This window comes from Coturnix japonica, chromosome 7 (assembly GCF_054131305.1).
Source record: "Coturnix japonica strain WE chromosome 7, WE-NBRP24, whole genome shotgun sequence".
NCBI lineage: Eukaryota > Metazoa > Chordata > Aves > Galliformes > Phasianidae > Coturnix > Coturnix japonica.
The window spans coordinates 12,836,219-12,859,838 of NC_140669.1; the positions used below are offsets into that span (position 1 = coordinate 12,836,219).

The 23,620-nt window shown below is 42.0% G+C and overlaps 1 protein-coding gene across 1 annotated transcript; it reads left to right on the forward strand.

The window, feature by feature from the left end:
* Positions 1-20: 20 nt before the first annotated feature.
* EAF2 (ELL associated factor 2) lies at positions 21-12,467 on the forward strand. Its single transcript, XM_015868777.2, has 6 exons — positions 21-213; positions 1,508-1,602; positions 2,426-2,562; positions 3,292-3,434; positions 6,235-6,501; positions 11,588-12,467. Exons 1-6 carry the CDS (start codon positions 111-113, stop codon positions 11,632-11,634), a joined length of 792 nt encoding a protein of 263 aa, XP_015724263.2. The 5' UTR covers positions 21-110; the 3' UTR covers positions 11,635-12,467.
* Positions 12,468-23,620: the final 11,153 nt, after the last annotated feature.

A 23,620-nucleotide genomic window follows, 5' to 3' on the forward strand; every position in this document is an offset into this window, starting at 1 on the left:
GGAGTGTCCGGCGCGGCCCCGCCCCGCGGCGTGAGGGATGTGCGGTGGCGGCGGCAGCGGCGGGGGCCGCCCGTGCGGACCATGGTGTGAGGCGTGCGGTGCGCGCCGCCATGGACGGGATGGCCCCGCCGCTGTTGGAGCGCAAGGAGCGGGTGCTGCAGCTGGGAGAGACCTTCGAGAAGCAGCCGCGCTGCGCCTTCCACACCGTGCGCTGTGAGATGGGGGACGCGCGGGGGGGCGGCAGGTGCCGGGTGTCGGGCTCCGGGTTCCGGCTTGGAGCGGGGTCGGACCCGGAGCGGCTCACGCGGCACGAGGCGGATCCGTCCCCGGGTTGGGGGGGGGAAGGGCCCGGTCCGGGCGGCTCTGCAGGCCCGGAGCTCTGCCCTCTCGCGCTTCGTTCTCAGGAGCCGAGCGCAGTTCGGCACCAAAGGTTACGGGCGGCGTTCGTCGCGTCCCCTCCTTGGCTGCGCGGCCGCTGCCAGGAGGGCTGTGCGCTCGCGGTCCTGGGGTAGCCAGGAGACGGCTGCCCTGGGGATGATGCCAGGCCGGGCCGGCGGCTCCGAGCGCTGCCCCGTTCGCTCACGCGTTCCCCGCGGGGCCGCACGCCGGGAACTGCGCTGCCGCGGAGATGAGCCTCGTTCTGAAACTACACCGAGTGCTTCACACCGGTCCCGCTTTTCGCTGACTGCGGTAATTCGATGATTTGCTCTGAAATCTGTTTTGAAATCTCCCTTCCTTTCCAACGAATGAGGCATAGGAACTGGTGTACTCATCCCCGCTGTGTACGCAGAGATCGCTCTGACACCTGAGGCTTGTGTTAACGAATGACTAAAGGGGGAAGCACAGCTACTGGCTGCCGCTGAAATTCAGAAGGCAGCTTATGTGCGCTGAAATCAGTATCTCTGCTTGAACTGCCTACTAGCTTAAAGCAAATATCACCCCTGATTCCTGATGAGAAGCTCTGGATCTCTGCTGTGCTCCCCAGCAGCACACTGTATGTGGGGCACAGGACTCAAACCCACACGAGCACAAAGAATTTCCCCTAACATCTCACAGCCCCCCAGACGTGCTCCAACAGGTCTGTGCCCTTCTTGTGCTGGGGGCCTCAGAGCTGAATGCCGGCTGCAGGTGGGGCCTCCTGAGAGCCGACCGTAAAGGGACAATCGCCTCCCAGGGGCTTTCAAAAGCTACTTACTGCCTTTCTGAAAGTATTTAATTGAAGTCTTTTCTTTTGAAGTCTAACGCATCCAGTCTCTGAGCCTTTAGCACCTAACACGGCTTCCTAAAGTATATCTGAAAGGTGTTAACGTTTAAGCTGAATAGGGAGAAAACAATCTCGACTTTGAATTCTGCTGATCTACAGATCTGATCAGGGGATCGGCAGGTGATATGCCAGCAAAAAAGGTCATAGCATAATAGTCTCCAATTGAAATGATATTCAGAGCGTGTCTAGGGTTAAAAGGGGCCTGAAAAGCCCACAAATAATCCAGTTTGTTCTTATCTTTAGATGACTTTAAGCCTGCGTCTATTGATACTGCTTGTGAAGGAGACCTTGAAGTTGGCAAAGGTGAACAGGTGACGATAACGCTGCCGAATATTGAGGTGAGTGGGTTGGCAGAAGATTGGCCGGCATATGGGGTGGTATATTTTGCTATCATAGAATCACACAATGTTTTAGCCTGGAAGGGACTTAGTCTCTCCAGTTCCACCCACCTGCCATGGATAGGGTCAGCAGCCACAAGATTAGGCTGCCTGGTGCCCCAACCAGCCTGGCCTTGGTCACCCCGTAATTATCTCTTGTGGCTTGTAGTCATAAGACTATGTTGAAGATAGAAGGATAGAAAGTTTTAATGTCATTTTAGAGCTGATTGTGTAATTTAAGAGCTCAAAACCAATTGCTCTAACGTGTAAAATTGCACAGGACCTAAAGGTTAAACAGCTGTGCTGTAGCTTTAAGTGTATTCACTGAATTGGAAGTAAGTTGTAGGATGACCCTGAAGTGTTGCACACACCGAAAAGCTTTATGTGTATGTTGGCAGTGTGAGTTTCCCCTTGGTATTTACTGCAGTAGCACAGTTCTAAAGCAGGAAAGACTGGAAAAGGAAAATTTACTACCTGCCATGCTTTACTGCTCTGTTTATTGGTTACTGAAACCCTTTTGGTAAAAGGAGTCCTACAGTAAGTATGCTGTGATCTGGAAATAAGCTTGAAACTGATTAAATGCTGAAGATGAAATTTCCTTCCAGTCAGTCACCAGCTGCTTTTGGTCACGGTTGAGTCTAGTTTGAAATAACCAATAGCATTTCTCAAGGCTAGAAATGATTGCTTATAATGAATTTGTAATCTCTGTGATGGATTGTTTCCTGTTCATAAGGAGGAAAAAGTACTACTTTGTAACAATTGCTGGGCTCTTCTGATTTACCAGGGCTCCACTCCACCAGTGACAGTGTTCAAGGGCTCAAAGAAGCCTTACCTAAAGGAATGTATCTTAATTATCAATCATGACACTGGAGAATGTCGCCTAGAGAAACTTAGTAGCAACATCACTGTGAAGAAAATCAGGTGGGTAATTTACAAGGTGAACACCTGTCCTCCACTCATTAAGAGAATCTATTTGTTACTGAGTTGAAATTGAGAGATGCTTCAGCCCTTCACTATTTTTATCGTAACGTTGTGCTTAGATTGTCTCTGGCTTTGTTCAATAGATTGCAAAGCCTGTGATCTCAACACGCCAACTTGGCTTTGTAGCTTTCAAGTCTTGACCAGAAGAAATCATAGAAAAGTCATTTTTCCTCTACTTTAACTAAAAAGTGGCACATTGTTAAGAGATGATGACGATTATCTAATGATTATAGAGGGCAAATCTCTTTGGAAAGTAGTTTGCATAATGTCTTCTTCTAAATGAGAAAATAGACCAACAAAAATCTCTGTTCTGGTTTCAGTAGTAGCAGTGACTTGTTTTTCCCATACCAAGTTTGTGTTCTTTTGTATTACTGAATCTCCAGAACTTTCTTTCAGTAGTTATTAGTGAATGATCCTGGGCAGCCAGGTGTTATAACAAGTCAACTAACACAGAATTCAAAACTTATTGGCACTGTATTTTAAATGTTACATCCACATCTAATTATATGCTAGTAAGATTAATTAATGTACCTGTAAGTGTAATGATGCTTTTTAGGAAGATATGGCAAGTAATTCCATAACTTGAGGTATAGCATCCTCTGTATTCCTGCTTTTTATCTCATATCCTGTCTTCTGAAGCAATGACAATTTTCTTTTCTTTTTAAACAGAGCTGAAGGAAGCAGTAAGGTCCAATCTCGTATAGAACAGCAACAGCAGCAAATCCGAAACTCAGCTAAGAATCCAAACAATAAAAATTCCCCACCGAAAGACAAGATGTTTCCACCTTCTCCTATGGATGACATTGAACAAGGTAAACTCTGCTGCTATATGAGCTTTAGAAACTTTGCTCTTAACTAGGATTTTTTGAGAGCAGAGAGTGTGTTTTTAGTTTGACATTCACTCCAGGAGCTGATTGTATAAGCACTTTGCCCTCATGCTTTGGTTCAAGTGGTAGCAAAGCAGTATTTGAAACTTAACCTTAAATTCAGGTGAATCATTAGGCTTAATGCCAAAAGCTATGCTGCTTTTACTCATACACATGCACACACACACACACACACACACACACATATATATATATATATAAACATATGTTTTCTTCCTGCTGCTTCTATAATCAAGCAGAAAGTAGCCTGTACTATGGTACTGCAACCAGTGTAGTCGCTTCCTATTTTGACACAGCTTCTTTTGTTTCTCTGCATTCAGTGAACATATAGGGTGCAGTGCATTACAACTCAATTTTTGAATTGCCAGATGAGTCTTGTGGAAGATGACATGGGGAGGGGGGGGGGAATACAGCAAGTGCCTGCACAAATCACCTCTTGAACAGTGCTATGTGCTGTGTTTGTGAGACACATATTTTGTGTAGTAGCAGGCCTTATTACTTTTTGGAGGGCAGGGAAAATGGCAGGTGGCCATTACTTGCTACAGGAATGCTGACAGGTGACAGTTTCAATCAGTTGATGTCTATCTCGAAAGATGTTCTGAATTCCTTCAAATAGGTTTTTCAGATGTGTCACTATAAAGATATACAGAACAGTATTAGAATAGAGCTGGGCTTGCAAAGACAAAGGAAAGCTTGAGTGCAGTGAATGAAATAATACTTTTTCTTGGTGCTCTGTTGCTTTTGGGGAGTGGGAGTGTTGAACACATTGCAAGATAACAATGTGGCTGCCAAAATATATCAAACTCTTTTGTACTGCCAGTCCAATTTTGAGTGCTACTTAAGAAAATGTAGAATAATTAAGAAACAGGGCTGGAAGGGACCTCACAAGGTTATCTAGTCCATCTTTCTGTCCTAAAGTCAGATTTCTGATGTTTTTTTTCTAACTGTGTTCTTCAAGCTCTCTGGTGATGGATTTAGAGTTCTCCCTGGCAGCTTATTCCAGGGCTTTGTTTTCCTTATGGTTTATATTCATTGTGTAAGTACAGGCCAGATTACTCCACTGCGTTTAAGTAGCCCTTAATGTCTTAATGTACTCAGAAATCTACTATATCTCACCAGTTCTATCTTCAAAATGATGCCATCTGGTAGATTCTTTTGTAGAAGTTTTCTAGATCACTAATTCATTGTCACTCTCCTCTAGCAACTTTTCAACTAGTTCAAAATTTTTCCTGCAGTGCCAAAAACCAGTTTCAGCTGAGGTTTTAGCCTTGCTACTCTGAGCAAGAAGGTTGGCTTACTGGCACTGTCTTCATATATGAAGACCAGATAGCATCTCATCTCAGTGTAATGCTTGTCATTTCTGCTGCAGCATGATACAGTAGAACTGTGTTTAGTGATCCACTGTAACAGGCTCTTCCAAAGTGTTGCCTGCTGAATCATTTTTCATCCTGTGGTTGTGTAACTGACTATTCCTGTTTAAGTGCACTACTTTGAACTTGTTACTACCTTCATTTTCTGGGGCGGGAGGAAGGTCACTCTATATTTCTCCCCCAGTATACATATAGCCCTTCTTCCTCTGTCTGAAAATGCTTCTATTTTTCTAATGCAATTCAGTTGTTTCAGAATTCAGGGCAAAGTTCTCATTCATCAATTTTTGGTACTGTTAATTTTTTTTTAATCAGTAGTCACAAGTGAGAGCAGGGAGGAAGAGGCATAAGTGCACAGGACTTGAGCGCTATATCTTGATTAGCTTACAACCTCAGAAAGGTGGTAGATCAGTCCTTGGCATTTCTCTTCTAGAATGATTTTGAAATATCATCTTGATCTTTCTGCCAGCTGCTTTCTAATTTTTACCTTAGATTTTCTGGCTTATTTTTATGCTGATGTTGTGCATGCTTGCTCTTAGCTGCAGGATTCTTCCAGTTTTTAACCTCTATTTTCCCTTGTGTTTGAGTCAGATTGCAATAAAGGACCGCTTTGGTTCTTCTGTTCTTCCTTGGCATTGAGGTAGTTTGTCCTTGCAGTCATAGCCATGCTGTTTCAGGAACTGCCAGTTTTCCTGAGTGCCTTTTTTCCTTTAGACTGGCTTTTGATAAGGCTGACTGACCTGAATAACTTTTCCTTCAGGCTGACCTTTGATAATGCAGAATTGGAAGCATTCATGGAAGTTTGTGTTGAAGCTTATTCTTTTTATTTTCCTTTCTTGATTTGATTAAGCCTTGAACAATCTTACTTTTTGATCACTTTCATCTTCAGTATTTGACGATGTTGTCCATGTGCATGTTGATTGCATTGCTGAACTGCTGGAAGGTATTTTGAGTGCAGTTACTAACATTTTGTTGCTGACTTACTTCTGTGGTTGTAACTGCAACTTTTAATCAGGTAAAGACATCTTTAGGGAAAATATAAGACTAGCTAGTTACAGAAATTAAAGGCTATGTGGGATGCATTACCCTGTGGAATGTGGGGTTCATGTTCAGTAACCCTTGTTCTAATGCTTGACTTGAAAGGGGAAAAACTGTCCAAGCTCAGGGAGAGGAAAACCACATGACAAACTAGATGTTTGCTTATACCCTTTTCTTTGTTCTGAGGTTTTCTGATTTTTTTTTTTTCCTCTCAGTAATGTGTTGATTTGTGTAACTGATTTTCTTTTTTAAATGACAGTTTTCTTTGTCCCTCTTATACCTCAACCATGATAATGCTAACTGAGAAACATTGTTTGCAGAACTAAAAGCAGAAGCCAGCATGATGGATCAGCTGAGTAGTTCTGATAGTTCATCTGACTCCAAAAGTTCTTCATCCTCTTCATCAAGTAGTGAAAATAGTTCCAGTGATTCTGAAGATGAGGAAGCAAGGCCCACTCTTCCCTTGTCAATGCCATATCTACAGCCACAACCTACTGTGTCTGCAGTACCACATCAGGCTGTCCCTGATGAAGATGTCAGTCATAACAGATCCCAGGAGAACAGTGGTCATATGATGAATACACTACGTAAGTACAAAGATGGTTCTTTTCTTAGTATGCAATTCCAGACATCAAGATTCTGAACGGAAACCATATTGTTTTTAAGTATGTCTCTGTTTTAATTTAAACTGTGGGAAGCAATGCTAAGGTTTGATTATTCAGCCAAAGTCTGAATTAGATGGTAGGCTGGAAGGCTTTTGGTCCCAAGAGATACTAAATTAAAGCTGTTGCAGTTCTGAGCTGTTCTGGCTTCCTCCCAGTTATATACATTGAGACTGCAGAACAGTGATTTTGTAATGAAAGTACTTGAACTTACAGGGTACTCTCAAAACATGTAATTTCTTGGTTAGAACTATGGGAAAGATACCACACTGACAATACTTTGAATTACAGAAGAGATGGCATATTCTTAGCTACTTCAATTACTATTATTCATGGCACTGTCCCAACTGGACAGCATGGCAAAACTCTCTTTGGCATGTAAGGAAGGCAGTTCTTTATTTTCAGGTGATATTATTCCACCAATTCAACCAACTAAAAATATCATTTGAAGAGTAGCTGCTGCTGTGTTCTTCAAGATGTGATTTCCACACAGCTTGGAATATGTTGCGAGTATTGTCCATAAAGGAGAGCTTGGACAGTGGAGGGGGAGAAAATCAGTAGGTAGAGTCTCAAGTTTGCTACTTAAGTAAGAGGGAGTATTCAGATGTAGAAGTTGTTAGCGTTCAGCTGTTTGAAAACAAGTATGCTTTTAAGTAGGCATTTAACTGCAGGCTCACATTATGAAGAGATTTCTATAAAACCCTACTGTACTGCCCAAGATCTTTAAGGCCTATCATCTATATGTAAACTGGTTATATTGAAGTTTCAGACTCTGGCGGGCCTACTTCTATTTCAGCACCTAATAGGTAATGCAAACAGGTTTGGTGGTGGCTTCTTTTTTTCCAGTGTTGTTTTTTCTTTTGTAGCAAGTATTGAAATACTTAAATATCTGTGGTTACTTACATACTGTCTGATCAGAGATAAGATCAGATGGAAAAGTCTTGTGACTTCATGTGCCAATAACTAAATGCTATCTTCATTTTACTGTCAGTGTAGAAAACAATGTCTTCATTTGTAATTTGTGTGACTTCAAAATATGCCATTTATTTCAACCCTCGTTCACAAATGAGATTCACCGTTCTTCATGCTTTATTTAAAGCTGCTATGAAAATGAAATTAAGCTCTTCCTCCTGTGACAGAATCTCAGCTGTCAAAGCTTCCACTGTGAAACACTGTTAGGAGTACAGGTGGCCAACTCTACTAGTTCCAACAATCATAGTGAGAAAATGCTGCTTGAAACATGACAACATCAAAGCCATCACAGAGGAAGTTGATGACTTAGTGCTTGAGAACTTGCGTAGAGAGGTGAAACCTTCTGTTTGTAGCATCAAGCCTTGGGCTTAACTAGCTTCCGTAGCTATTGAGCTTAGTTCTAAATTGGAGAGACCTGAATTTGATAGAAAGCTTTCTTGGTAGATAGGGAATTAGATGGATGATCACAGTCAGAGTTGTGGCCAGCAGCTCTATGTTCAAGTGGAGATCAGTGACAAGTGATGATCCTCAGGTTGTGCAAACCTCATGAAGTTCTGCATGCTGCTCAGTGTAATCTTCAGTACAAACACAGGCTGGGTGGAGAATGCACTGAAAGCATCCCTGAGGAGAAGTACTTGCAGATGTTAGAATCATAGAATATCCTAAGTTAGAAGGTACCTATAAGGATCATTTAGTCCAACTCCTGGCTCTAGACAAGACCATAAAAAACCAGACTGTATGTCTGAGTGTGTTATCCAGACGCTTCTTGAACTCTGTCAAGCTCAGTGCCAGCTTCAAGCTCAGCTTCCCCTGGACAGGTTGTTCCAGTGTCTCAACACTCTCATGGTGAAGAAGTTCTCCTGATATCTAACCTGTATGTCCCCTGTTGCCACTTCATGCTGTTCCCTTGGATTCTATCATTGGTCACCGTAAGGAGATCAGCACCTCTCCCGTTCATAAGAAAGCTGTAGGCTGTGATGAGGTCTCCCCTCAATCTCCTCTTTTATAGGCTGAACAGGTTACCCAGAGAAGCTGTGGATGTCCTATTCCTGAAGATATTCAAGGTCAGGTTGGATGGGGATTTGGGCAGTGGGTGTCGATCATGCCCAGTGCAGAGGGATTGGAACTGGATGATCTTTAAACTGCTTTCCAACCTGATTCTGTGAGGATCTGACTTTTATTTACTGCTTGATTCTATACCTAACGAGTACTGTTAATGTTTGAAGTACACTTCAACTAGACAAAGATTAAGAAAGCCGTTTTGAAGAAGAATGCATTTCCTCTAGCTCTCTTGGTGAGGAAATTTGGCAGGAGAGGGTAAATAACAGTGAAACCTGGAGGCACTAAATGAATAGCACATGGTTCTAGCTTGAATTACAGGATTTCTCTGTTGGGGTTCGGGATGGTCATTTCTTCCATCTCAAATGTTTTTCAAAAATAAAACACTGAAGCAACAAATGTCCGCACAAACAAATAGTTTGCTTGTCTAATCCTGTTTTGAGGTTTGATCATGCGTGTGCATGACTAGTTTTGTGCAGCTCTGCAGAATCAAGGCTGTGATTAGCAATTAGTGAAGTTTCTTTGGCTTGCTGAATGCAGGCAGAAGTTTGGGGAAAGGGTTAGAGAGAGGTTTCATCTTAGGTATATAAATCAAACAGTTGAGGTTTTGTGGAACTTGGAAGGCACAGGAGCATGGTAACAAGACACTTCTAACAGACAGAAATAAGTTACCTTCTCAGGAATCCAGGGGTCAAAGCTGCCTCCTTACCCTCAGTGGCAAGGCTCACCCCTGAAATCCTGCTTCTTTCTCCCTTCAGAAGCTGATCTAAGCTCACAACTTGCCTTATAATAAAGCTTGTAAATACTGACGCTAGTTAATCTCTCTACAAATATTTGAACATATGTTGCTTTATGTTTACTTGTAAATGAGAGTTATACTAAGCAGACTCTAATTTTCTGGGAAAAATCAGCACACTGACTATACTGGGGCAGTGTCTCATGTATTCAGCTTTTAACACAACTTCAGTTCTCTGGATTCTTTTTGGTGCTGGTACAGCAGCTAGTCATGAAATACTTTTCCTTGTATTTGGTGTTGATGTACTAACTATGATCCGTGAAACGCAGACACTCTTATGACTCCTTGTCTCAAATAACTTCTTGCATGAATTCAACTGTATTATAGCCACAGATCCAAAAGTTTAGGAAATGCCATGGTTTACAGGGTAATCTACTTCCTTTATTTGATGTTACTAGTAAGCATTGGCACTGTGGAAGACTGAATTCCCATTTTCCCCCCACTTTATTACTGTGCAAAGTACAGTTGAGGGTAGATGGTTCTTCAGAGTCCTGATTAAATCAGGGTTCCATTCTGAAACTACTAACTCTGTTATTTTGCCATCTTTCTGCAGGTGTTCTTTTAGAGGTAGAGTTAGAAAGATGGGCCAGAAAGTTTTCCCTGAAATATATTCAAATGAATTACTTCTGACTCTGGAACTTGGAGTCCTTGCTTTTCCCATCTGCTGGTTTTCACAAGCGTTGGTATTTCTAGCTGGTGTTATTCAGTTTGTGTCATTTCTATTAACTGTGTTGAAATAACTTCTGAAGGCTGCAGAATCATTATTTGGAAGGTTATCTTCTTGTTCTTACTGCAGCCATCTCTCAAAGTAGGTAATGCATAATAGGATTAGGATTTCCAAGAACTCTTTGATTGTTTTCCTTTGAGTGATAAATGCTTGAGTTTAATTTGCTAGTGCCATTCCCTACCTTGAAATACTGTTTCTCAGGTTAATATATTGTCCTCAATAATTTCCAACAAATTACTTTTTTTCCCTTTAAAAGTTGCTTTTTAAACATTATAAGTGTTATGGCTGTAGATATGCTCTTTAGCATTGGAAAAATGACTACAACAGTACTTTAAAGATTGCTGAAAAGATCCATCTTCACTATACTTGTCTTACATAAACAATGTTTTCTGCTTTGTTGCGGAGAATCATGTACCACGCTTCCTAAGCTGTAGTGCTGACATAGTGGAAAACAAGGGAAGGCTAAATGCAGCCATGTTAAAGACTTCAGTGTTCTAGCAGAAATGTAATGCCTGATAACAAAACATATGATCTGTGTGTCTTGCTGGTTTTACCCTACTGAGGTTACTCTTATCCATCTGGAAAAGTGATCTGTGAAGGGCGAAAGAACATGTGTAAATACTGCGCCTGCTGAGTTCCAGCCATTCTCTGTGCTTTTTAGTTCATTTCTGAACAACGAGAGGGATGTATTTTTCATTTTCTAATGGCTATTTCACAACAGAGGTGTGAGGAAAATCATACTGGCTGGAAGAAATTCTTAATCTAAAAATATGGGGTGCTGCTGATATGCTATCAATTCTTTATAACATACTGCTCTGTTTGTTTTTGTTGTTAGTGTTCTCTGATTCCTCCCCTCCCTTCCCATAAGCTTATGGGCATTCACTGCAAGCACAATGTAGTCTCTGTTCTTAATTTCCCATTTTGAAATACGTATATAGCTTCCAAATTAAAGTGCTGTGTGAAATTGCTTTTGATGTTTTGTTTGTTCGCTCGTTCCAAAACCTGTTTGCAATAGTAGGTCACTGATACATCTATAAAAGGTGCATCAAAGAGCTGCTGCTCTTGACTGAGACGTGGCTTTGTTGTCAAGCACAACTGAGTGCATTCAAATGTTTATTGAAAAGGAAAAAAAAAGAACCAACAACCCTGCAACTTGTTTTTCACAAAACTGCATTTGCCAGCAGTTTTCCCCTTTATGAAGCATGAAAATGTGGGTGGCAAAGATAGGTGTCAGCTGTTGTGATCTTGCAATAGTAAATGCCTTTGTGACTAATAAGCTAATGGCCTTCCTGCTAAGAGTTTAAAATTGCAGAAATGTGGTCTCTGTGGTTCTGTTGGCTTCTACTCTTACGTAGAAACTAAAATCAAGTTGGTTGTGAGCCTTTAATTGGGAAAGGGGAAAATCTTGAAAGATATTTCCTTGAAAATGACTAATCTGATGACTCTGTCTCTTTTAGGAAATGACTTGCAGCTGAGTGAATCTGGAAGCGATAGTGATGACTGAACAAATCTTTGGCCTTAAATGTATCACCTTTCTTTTTTTTTTTTTTTTTTCCTTTGCTAAATATGTCTTAGCATCTGTTTTGCACTAAGATTAGATTACCAGAGACTGGAATGAATGTCCTTGATTTTAATAATAAAGGCATCCTAATTTTCTACTGACACATCGAGTCCATGACACAGCGGCATTGGTATATTGTCAGTGCTGTGGTTATGTGTTTACCTTTCAAATAACTGTATTTACGGTAAAATGGTGTATGATCTGAATTTAATTATTTTGCCTCAGCCACCTGTGTTACTTGAAAAATGATTTGTAACAGATTTGTACCAGCTAGCTACTTTATATTATATAAATAGTTATAGGATGGAGAAATTCTGATATTTATGGAAACAAGTTTCCTTTCTATCATTTAAATGCTGGATGCTGATCTCACAGCTTTAAGTTGGAGGGTATAAAAGGGAGAGTGACTAAATGAGGTCTGCTGTGTCAGCTACGCTTTTTGTTCAGTTCACAGATTATACCTTCAAGGAAACTGCTGAATAATGTGGTCCACTTGTGCAGTTACAGTTTACAATTGTTCAACACATTGCTGAATTCCTAATTTCATTGTATTATAGGACTTTATATTCTGAGCCTCAAGATTCCTGAGGGAACTTGTCTATTCTCTGCCTTTTTTTGTAACTTGAATAGGCTGGTCTTTTTACAACCTTTTTGTATCAAAATCTAGATAACTACAGAGACAGCAAGGAATTTTCTTCATTTAATTCTGTAATGGAAATTAAAGAATTTCTTTGTAGGGGTACAAAAGTAATTTAATAAAGCAATATTTATCATTTTATTGTCTCTTTCTGTTTTTACTGGTTAAAGATTCCACCTTTACTTAATCACAGTTGTGCCATTGAAAGGGTTATCATACCATCTTCTTGCTTTCTGTTTCTTTATAACTGATATGCAGTCACCTTCCACTATGCAAGACTTGGGCATTTTGTTGCTTTTGTTTGCATTGAGACAACCCTCATTAAGAGCTTTGCTGTAAGTTTACAGCAGTGCTGGTGACAGGTGGAAGTATGTAACAGATTGCACCCAAATACAGTTGCTAAGCCATACTGTACTAGAGAAGAAAAGGTATCTGCTTAGCTCTCTGCCCCCAAACTATGGCACCTTGGCTATGATCCACACCAGATAACAGCTTTCTAGGGTTTCAGGTATCATAGGACAAAACGTTTTTCTGCTTATACTACTCACATTAATGACCATTTCTTCTTTGAGAAGAAAATGCTAATGAGCAATTTTAAGATAGGAAGTATGTAAATAAAGACGTTTTTGAGGGTATTGTGTTCTCTGATAAACTGTTGCTATTGGAATTTCAGCAGGCTACTTTGTTCTTGGCACCTGCTGCTAGTGAGGTCTGCTTTGATGATGGGAGGACCTGGGCTGTTGCTGATCATCTGTAATTGTGTTAAAGCAGTGTCCTAAAGTGAAGTGTCTTCTTTTTGGCTTCCCCACACCCCTAATGGTTTGCATCAAAGCCTCCCTTCAGGCCAATGGTGTTTTTTCTGTTTTGTTTTCCCTGAAAATCAAGCATTTAGGGCACATGGGACTGAGCAGCTGTACAGCAGTGCTGACTAAGCTTGGATCCAAATCATGGGTGTTTATATTTCTAAATTATAATCATTCATTCTTTGCAGGAAAATGAACAGAAAAGCCTCTGCAAGTGCAGCCTGACTGTGCCCGATGTATAATTGAAGTGCCTGTGTACATGTGAATACAATATAGCTCTGCAGGTAAAGCAGCTTTCCAAGTTGAGTCTCAGGACTGTAACTAAGCCTGCACTATCTTTAGGTTTTGATCTTTGAGTTAGAAGCTTTCCAGAATGGGAAGAGCCCTTGTTAAGCTTTTGTACATCACTTAGTACAAAGCGGTTAGAGGCGAGTCAGTCACTCCCCAGTATAAATATGTGACTTAAATGGGTGTATTCTGTCAAATGCATGGTTGTGATAATTCATGAAAGGCTCCCTTTAAATATCAGCACAGGAGATAAGATTCTGGAACAGAGTTCCTATTGAGATAAGAGGAAAAAGATAACAGACCTTGAACGTGTGAAGAAAAAGGTGCTACATGCTGGATGTAGTCCAAATGTATGCAGTCTTGCTCCCCTTCTCCATGAAACTGTCAGGCTTTGGAAAGCAACCTAAAGAGCTTGCCTGGATCTTTTGTTGTACAGAGGAGATTGGCTTGGGTCTCATTTGTGACCTGCTTGGGGCATTTTCTCCACTATGGCTTGCTTTGTGTGCTCTCCTGAGCTTGCTAAGTTACCTGCAACTCTTCCTTGAGTGTGTTATCAAATGGCAGAAGTGAGAAAGTGGTTACACTGAGACCTGAAAGCATGAGAGGTGTTCTTGCAGCAGAAAAACAGATTAGGGCTTTTTTGGTCCGGGATGATTTTTTTTTTCCAAGGCCTTGACTTGAAAATTACTTTTCTCTCCTTTAAAGTCATTTTTATTCCTGTTATGTTAACTAGTAATGAATGAAATCATTATCTGCAACACTATTTCTACAACCTCTGAACGTCTCTTTCAAAATACTCTTCTGAAATACATATGGTTCCATCTCCTTGCTTTCAACAGTTTTGTCTTTCTATCCAGAGATACAAAGCATGTGTGTGTGTGTGCATCTGTAAACATCTGAAGAGAAAGTACAGTTTTTATAGGTACATAACTAAGCTATTGTGTATGTTTGGGATTTGGGGAACATCTGCATACCACTCACACCGATAAATGAGAAATATCTGGCAATGCAGACTCAACTGAAATTGGTTTGCCTTATGGCTCCTGAAGCATTAAGAGCTACTGCAGGAACAGCCCACCTGAGCCTTCCTCTCCTCATGGCACCTGATATGCGTACAGTTTTTCTAGTAACTATCTCTTCTGGTCACAGTATTCAACTGTGGTTAAGTTCTGATATGGTGATAACATATACTTGCTAATTGCAGCTACCTTGCCTGACAACTTCCAGTTTTTTAAGATCTCTGTCCTACTCTTGTTTTCCATGGACTCTGCCTTGGGGCAGTGGGACAGGCTAAGGGGATCTCTTTAGGATAACCTTGATGCTGCTCTCTCCTGCAGCTAACACTGAGATTGCCATTTACTTGTAGTTTTACATCTATCTGTAATTTGTTCTTGAGATCCTTGCCCACAGTGCTGTAATGACCCCTTAGGAAGCTCTCATAAGCATCAGGCTCTGTATGATGTCTATGCGGCTGCATGGTAAGCAATAATCTTGTTTCCTGCATTATCTCTCATCCTTCTTAAATAGTTCAATGAGGGCACCTAGGACAGGCAAAAATGAAACGTCATGAGAAGGAAGGAGACTGACATGGTTTACGGTGGTTCCAAGCCTGAATGGTTGCCTTCATGTGAATTCCTTCCCTTGCCATTTTTCAAAGTCATTCTGATAACCTTGTAAGGACCTAGGGATGGTCTGGCAGGATGTGGAGTTCAAATCAGCTTTCTGAAATGATTTAGAATTAAGAATGAAGGAGAGAGTTTTGAAAACAGGTTTTTGCAATGTTTTAAAATTTGCAGTCCTGCTTTTTGGAGGAGATAAGGGAAATGAGAAAAGAAGGTGAAGATGTCCTGAAATGAGGAGAAGCGTGAAATAATGAGTTCTTCTCCAGTTTAGACTTAAATTGAGATAAGGGGGCAGTCATCCATACCCAAGTGAATCTGCAATGTGAAAGGGAGGACTGAAAGGTCTATGTCTTCACAGATCTTCAGCTATTATTCTGCCCAGTTAAATGAATCTGTGGTGACAAGGCCACCTGTTTGTTAACTGGCTACCTGTTTTGTTCCAAATGATCTTTGTACCACCTGCAAAAGAATAATACACAATGACTTGGGTATTTGAAGGCAGCTCTCTGCTTACCAGCTGTCTGGGTGCAGGAATGGGCTGAATTGGTGGAAGCTCTAAAAGAAGGTCACTGTGACTTCTATTTCACAGTTCGCATGTTCTGGTGGTGAAGCAAAGCTCCTGAATATCAGACAACGCTCAGAGTTTGTGTCAGCAGGAAGAGCTATGCAGTTCCTAAGAAGACATACCAACTTTATGCAGGGTTTTCACAAGAAACTATGCTAAATCTGCTGTAGTGAAGGGTCTGGCTTGCTAGGAACAGCAAAGACTTGGGCTATAGTTGTTCCTGTGGTTTTCTGAATCCATAGAAGAAAATTAGTGTGTTCTCAGATTTTTCCTTCTCTGAAAAGCAAATCCTTCTGCTGTGGTAAGGAAGGAATGGAGGTTAGAAGCAAAGATGAAGGAGCCTTTCATTCAACAGAGAAGGCTTTGTTGATGTACAACACAAATCTGGTGAGTTAGCCACAGAGACCTCTCCTGACTTGCTTTAAACAGGGGCCCTTGTTACAGAACCTGCTTTCCATCTCTCATCTTCTATATGCTGTCTTTTCTGTGCAGTTTGGTTTGTCTCCTAAAAATTCATACCTGCCTTGTTCTCATAAGTGTGCATGTACACAACAGGGGATTATTGTCTCCCTGTGGGACAGGAGGTCTTCTTCATGCTGTTGTTTAAAGTTTAAAAAGCAGACTGTCTTAAGAAGGTAATTAAGATCCAGCAACAACATAAACTGTTCTTTAATCTCTTTAGTTTCACTTCCCATGCTGTGCATCTTGTTCTACCAGTTTCCATGCTCTTGCAAAACAGTTGCACAATGATTTCCTCTTAGCAACCAGCAGAACGAAGCTTGAGCTCACCTCCTTGGACATACCTTTCCTTAGATCCTTGATGTATTGAGTTTCCAGAAAACCTTGCCATCTTTTAATTGCCACAACTTTTGCAATAAATACTCATGGACATCCTCATACACAGTTATCAGAGAGATGCAGCAAATGATGTAGCCTGAAATGCCAAATCACCTCTTAACCGATTTCCTTGTTACATTTGACTTGCTACACACTGGCAATGCATGAAAAAAATATCTTAGCTTTAACCTGAGTCTTGATCCAAATGTTTACAGTAGCATTATGGAATCCTTCCCTGTCCAGTGATCATGAAAGCTAAGGACATTTTAAAGGCCAATGTCTGATTGAGATTTCCCCTTCAAATTAAGAGTTTTTGTGCCAGCTTGTGGTTCTGTTGGAAAGATGAGATAATAGAGACAGGTGATTCACTTACTAGGCTGTAGACTGTGACACAGGCAAAGCCAGACTGGATATCACATTACTTCACAGTAACACCAACACCTCTACACATGGATACACCTACCCCCATGGCAAAAAGCTGTTCTGAGCAGTTCTCATCAGAACAATGGATAGGCATAAGAGCGGCACCGCACAAGGTGACACTTGTCAGAGCATTAGGCTCAGGCTAACTACAGATGATTTGGGAATTAGCAGTCCTAAAGCAACTCTTCTGGAAAGGTTTGCATGCTTGTGATCCCCTCCCATCACAGGGTGGAACAACTCCCACTCCTGTTCTGCATGATAACCTCCCCCTTCCCCCCACCCTTTTTTTTACCCCCCTTTTTCCCTGTGCAAAAATTACCAATAGAAACAGTTAACATTTCATAAACACTTATTATTATTATTAATATTTATTTAAATAAGTAATGGTCATAATAAAAATGACTGTAAAATGTGACCTGAATGTAGATGGGGAAAAACTCCATGTAAATTAGCAGCTCCATGTGCCCCTCGCACACTTGAGCTACTTTCCCTCTTACAAATACATCCAGACTTTGCTTAGTAACCTTCACCCAGATACAGTATTTCTCAAGGATACTGGTGATCCGTGGCTGTGGCTATGTTTAGCAGAGGATGCAAGACGGTTAATCTATTTAAGAAGTTCTTGCCACAATGAGTGTATTTTAGAAAGTACCATCTGGAAGGGTGGACTGAGCTTAGTGGGGACTTTTTATCCCTGTTCATTTGTAAAACAAAACAACTGTTCAAAGCTGAGAACTCATCCTCGCTATTGTACTTTCCATTTGACTCCCTCCTGGTGATGAAGCAACAGCTACTCACAGGTGATAACTGAAGTCCCCAAGAGAGAAACTAGTTAACGTCTTAATAATGTCTTAGCTATATTTAAAATTCCATAGAGAGACTCTGAGCTGAGCGAGCCAAAGAAGTCACTGTGTTACATTGGAGCCTTTGATCCAAACGACCTCTGTTCTGGAAACCAGAAGTGCTTATGCTGCATAAATCTCTCTAACAAAAATACGTGTGACATTGTCTGCGCTATGGTGGAGAACAGCCATGGTGGGGTAAGTTCAGCTTCTGTTAAATAGGATAATCAGTGCAACAAGAGACTGATTATCAGATAGTCCATAGATGTGTTTGATGGTGCTGGTGATCTTATGCTTCCTAGAACCTGAAGTGTAACCCCCATACAGGTATGGTGGTTGTTGGAAGTGCAGAGATGCAGATGTTTCCTTGCTGCTGCTGCAGCTTGTGAACTTCCTGGGTCTTATCAGCTCACACCACACAGAGACCTCCTGTCGGGTATAGATGCTCAGCTGCAAAAGCCTGCCTCACAGTTGGCTTTTCATCACCTTGTACCTCTTTGACAAGGAGGCAGGGTAGTACCAATGGTAAATTTGTTTTCCAAGTCAGATGAAAACTGTAATTTCAAGTGTACTTGCCTTGGCACCTCTCACAGCTTTCCAGTTTATAGGGATAGTGGCAGGGTGCTTGGCAAGGAAGGAAATATTTTGGTCATCCCACAATAAGGTGAGGTGACTGTTCAAGGCTGAATAATTGCTCAGCAGTTGGAATCCCTGCTGCCTGACCCTATTCACGTGACAAAACCACACAGTGTAACACCCTGTGCTGTTAAAGTTCTCCCAGACTGGAATATGCCACTGTTGCGGTGAATTAGGCCACCTTGTTTCAGAGGCAATAGTATGATAAGCCATTGCTGTACCCCTTCTGACAAAAATAAATAAATAAATAAATAAATAAAAAAGCCTTGTGTTTCCAAGGGTGTCACTTTCAAGACATAAATAAAGAGCATCTCAGAAGAGAGCCAAGCTGGGTGAGTTGTAGTGGGTAGTCCTTTCCCTTTAAGGACTGAGTTAGTCACACATCTAAGCTCACAGCCCTGTCAGGGCATAAACTACCCAGCTGCATGGTCTCCCAGCCTCCAGCATTACCAGTTCATGAGGAAAGAATAAAACACAAAATGCAAATGTTTGAGTCACAAACAAAGGGTGGGTGAGGATTAGGTGAGGTCGTACTGACTAACCCATGTCAGCAGTAAGCAAGGATTGCTCCTATTTTGTCCTGAAGCAAATGAGCCTGGCTGTGCTGAAGCTCTGGATGGTGTTGGAAGGGGCTGCTGTGCAGAAATGTCTGAATTCTGATCCCTGGCCACCTGACTAAAAGGTGTGTCTGGCCTGGGTTGACAGAGAGTCATCACAAAATCAGCCTATCTACAATACAGAGCAGAGCTGGGATATATTGTTGCTGCTGTTATATCTGGCGTAGATGAGCTGAATCCCTTCAGGCAGAGACAATTTATCTCTGGCACAAAATGATTCATTAGAAGCTGTTTCAAATAGTATCTTTGTATTGATAAGGTGTGTCCTGATGAATTTGTCAAGGACATAATTTCATTGTATTTTGTAATCTGATCTGTAAAGCTGTGCATAGAGTTAATGATAGTTTAATTGTCTATCTCCAGAGATGAGCAGAAAGATTTTTCTGACCAGAATCTTGGTCCCACCTTCAGTGTTTCTCATTCTTAAACAACAAAACAACTGGTAGTTAAAACAGTGTTTTCTCAAATGTCTTCTGAGGCTTTTAGGATATGATGCAATTAAGAATTTAATTGTGAAGCCAGGTATGGATAGCATAAGATTTGTCTCCAGTCATAATTCTGCTTACTCCAGACTATAGTTGATGGATATTTGTTAGTTCCAGCAGGGCCAAAGTAACTCCTCAGAGATGCAAGTTTAAGGCTGTCAGGATGTATTTAGAAGTAAAACAACTTACCTGTTCAGTCACAATGGCAAACAAGCACAAATATGAAAGTGTGTCTTCTTATCACATGCAACATGTGTGAGCGGGGTCTGAGACCTGGCTGCTTTGAATTCCCAGAAATTAGCTGATAATTTTCTAGCTGTGTGAAGATAAAACCACGTGCTTGCAAAGCCTGCTGTTAACTCTCTTTTGTGTGCATGCTGAGATACAGACAGCTCTGAAGAATGAGCATTTGGTGCAGTAGATTCTGGTCTTGACTTCAAAAGAATGAACAAAACTGTTATGCAGCAATTGCTCAGCAATGGGCAGTTGTTTAGTGCAAGGGAGAAACGGTTAATAATTCTTCATTTTTTCATTTACAGTGGGTTTAAATGCCTCAGGGTAATAGCATGGATTGTAATGTCTGACCACTATTTAAAGTAATTGCAAAATTCTAACTCACCTCAATGCGACCAAAATGAGAACTTGAACGTACAAATATCCCAGTGACATTCTTCAGGGCACTGAAGTCATTTCTGCATCCCCAGTGATGTAAGAAGTCCCCTTTCCCAGCTTATTCCTCATGAGTGGTGCGGTTTGGTTGGTCTTCCTGCACTTCACTCTTCTAATGATTGCCAACAGGACAGTTCCTCACTGACAAGGCCACAGTTTCTGCAGGCTGTTACCACACTCAACTCCTGATTTCCTGCACTCTGCAGAACAGATGGCCCTCACTGAGCCTCAGTATAACAGGCATGTTGTTTTGTTTAAACTGAAATTACAAGCCACTCCATCCAGTGAAAATATTTGCACTTCATGTGCTTGCAGGCTTCCAGAAGCCTAAACCTGACATCCCAGAACGTTCAACCAATTTGATCTGCTTGAATGGTTTGTATCCTCTCTGCTCAAACCTTTCTCCTGCAGATACACACTTTTTTTCTCCAAGAGTTTTTCTTTCCCCAGAGAGTTACATTTGAATGCTGGTGAAGCACATATGGATCTTTTGTGCATCTTTAAAACTGGCACTGGGGAACTGGTGTGCATGACAGAAGATGGTGCTGCATTCGGGAATGTTTTGATGCTCCGTACTCTTGCTCAAAGGAAATCAGAAGCAAATTGCTCTGGAGTGCATCCCTATAATGTTCTAGTCAAGATGTACTAGTCTAACATCTGTTATTTTCACATGCTGCACGCCTTTTCACTTGTGCAACCCCAGTTTGAAAACTGCCAAGGAAGGCAGGCAGCTTTTCCATGACCTTGGACTGAGACTGGAAAGGAATGTGAACCATGAGAGCTGCTTTTGGTATTGATTAGGACTGATGGAGCTCAGAGAGCTTTCCAAGTTTATTCCACAGAGCAGTCCAGACCATGACCTTTTACCAATGGATTTCTTAATGTTTGCCTAGGAAAGAAGGTGCTGTCATTTCCTTTAATCAGGATGCTGGCTACTAGGCACACAGGAGTTGAAGTATGTTACTAGTAGGGATTAAAAGGAAAAATAAAAAAGAGAGAGAAAAGAAAAATAGAATGGAGCTTTTTGAGTGGAGTGAATGGAGCTCCCACAGATGGCATTTCTCTGACAGTAGTTGTACAAACACCCAGAAGGCAGTTGTGTGAGTCCTGTATATGGTGTATCTCCCTTGTAGCGTCTCTCACGGCCATGCTGTGAGCTTCACTACTCTTCTCATCAGCTCCTTCTCAAGGAACATCCCTTGCTTTGCTCCTCGTGCAGCGATAAGGCCTTGCAGTTAGGCCAGGTGCCAGCTGGAGCAGTTGCCCAGCTTTATTGCCTTTGAAGAATGCTGGTGTTTAGTAGCTCTGTTCTCCAATTCCTCTTTTTAAAAGCACTTTCAGTATTTAAGTTGCGCTTGTGATATTGTTGTAAAACCAGGCTTCACTTTTAGTTTGTATGTATACCTCTTCACATGGGAGACAACAGCTCCTGAAGGGAACCCTCTCCTTCCCTGAACTCCACCAGATACCATTGCGAGTCCCACGGATCTCCCTCCCAAGAGCAGCTGTGAAACAAAAACATTTCTAAACAATCAGTCATGCAGAAAAAAAAACTTCAATGCTGCATTTCTATTGTTTCTCAGTGGATGTCTTCTGTTTCCTGAGGTCTGTTGCAAGTGCCTAATCCCAGCTGTCAAACTAGAGTTCCTGCCACAGCCTGAAAACACCGGCTGGTTTCATCTAACCAGGAACCTCCAATCTGCACTGTTTCTGTTTGGCAATCAGTCAGCATCAGTTTCAAGGCAGTGAGGACTGAGGGCAGCTCCACGAAGAGGTGGTTGCTTCTTTGCAGCTGGATCCAAAGATGAATTTGCCCGGTTCCCAGCACCTGCCACGGTATTTGTATTAATGCTGGTTCCCTCAGCCGTTCCGACTGCTGCCAGAAAGCTCGTTCTGTAGCTGGCAAACGTCCTCATCTCTTCAGGCCATGATTTAACCTTGCCAGTTAAAGGCTGTCATAACAGCTGGCGGGGGCTGAGGGAGCGCTTCCCCTCGTGCCAACCAGCACGGTTTTATGTAAAATTAAAACGAGAAGTGTGGCTCCCGTTCCCCCGCGGGCATGGCGAGGAGCTGTTTGATTTTAATGCTGCCCCGGGGACGAGGAAGTTTCCTCCATCGTGTTTTACCTCAGCGCCCCGCCGATGCCCCCTCCGCCCTGTGGCGAGAGGCCGCGGCTGAGGGCGGCGATGGCTGAGAGCCCGGCGCCATCTTCTGGGCGCTGCGGAGGGGCAGAACGCGGTGTTGGAGAGCGACCAACATGTGGCCTCCCACTCCTTAACTTGGGCTTTTATACCTTATAGACTTGTGTTTCTCAAGCAGTTCAGGGGCAGAGGAGCTGATGTGATACATAATGTTTGCTGGATGCTGGAAAATTTGGTGCTGGTGGAGCATTGAGCATTCATGCGCTGAGGTTTCATGTTGTGTGGTGCTTCATGCCCTTGCAGCTCCTTGGGCTGGGCCATCCAGCAGCATGTTAATCATGAGAAAGAAGGAAAGGAAACATACAAATCTTACTTGTGTTTCTCATTGGAGACTAGAGAAATAATGATCATAGCTTTGTATCCACTATGGCTAAGGGAAAGTGGAATGGAAGGGGGAAAAGCTGTCCCTGTGCACTGAACCAACAAACCCAACGAGGCAACAAGCTCATGAAGCATCTCAACAGTGCTGCAAAATACCATCAGCGTGACACAGCACAGAAGGTCACCTGTAAGTTATGTATCTGTGTGGCACAGAGTTGCAAAAGGCCAGATGGAAGGTGCTTTGGTTGGATGAAGGTGGAGGGGTGTGTGCTGTGCTCATGCACTGCTGCCATCGGCCTCATGTTCTGGGGGGTGAAGTTGGATCTCAGCATTGCTCTGAGTGTGAGTCTGGTGAGATTTCCACTTGCCATCTGTCTGAATTCAGGCTCCTCACAGAGTCAGGGGGCGTAACATCCTGTCAATGCTGAGCACTGACAGGCATCAGGCTACTGACTTGGTGTGGCTATAGGCAAGTTATTTCCTCTGACTGGAGAAACTTCAGGTCTCTGAAAGCCAGAGAAGCCTGTGTCAAACATGAAAGAGAGGCTGGGGGTGGAGCTGCTTGTGTTGTGGTAAAGGAATGTTTTGTTCTCAGTTTATTGTCTTTTATTACTTGTCACATCAAAGAAGAAAATAGCAGACTATCAGCAGAGGAGAAATGCCTTTTGAGGAATAGTTAGTTCACTGAAATATACAGTTTAGTGGAAGGAAATTATTTGAGAACCTGCCTATGTTCAGTGAATTGTTTGGGCCAAAAATGAGAGGGAGAACTTTTATCAGGGAATGTTTTGCTCTGACAGCCTCAGAATACAATGTGACACATTTTTAAGAAAATAATGTTTAAATCATGACAAATTACAGGGAGGAAAGCAAGACGTTTAATGGGGCTTGGAGTGGAGAAAGACTTGAAGTTGACTGAAAAATCCTGTAAAAAAGAATCTTCAAATTTTCTGCTTGTGATCGGCATGTTTTATGGGTTGTGA

Excerpts from the sequence above, each read along its gene's own strand:
- EAF2 (XM_015868777.2), top strand. The coding sequence starts at position 111 with ATGGACGGGATGGCCCCGCCGCTGTTGGAGCGCAAGGAGCGGGTGCTG. Across the intron at positions 1,603-2,425 it reads TAACGCTGCCGAATATTGAG|GGCTCCACTCCACCAGTGAC; the intron begins GTGAGTGGGTTG and ends CTGATTTACCAG. Across the intron at positions 6,502-11,587 it reads TCATATGATGAATACACTAC|GAAATGACTTGCAGCTGAGT; the intron begins GTAAGTACAAAG and ends TGTCTCTTTTAG.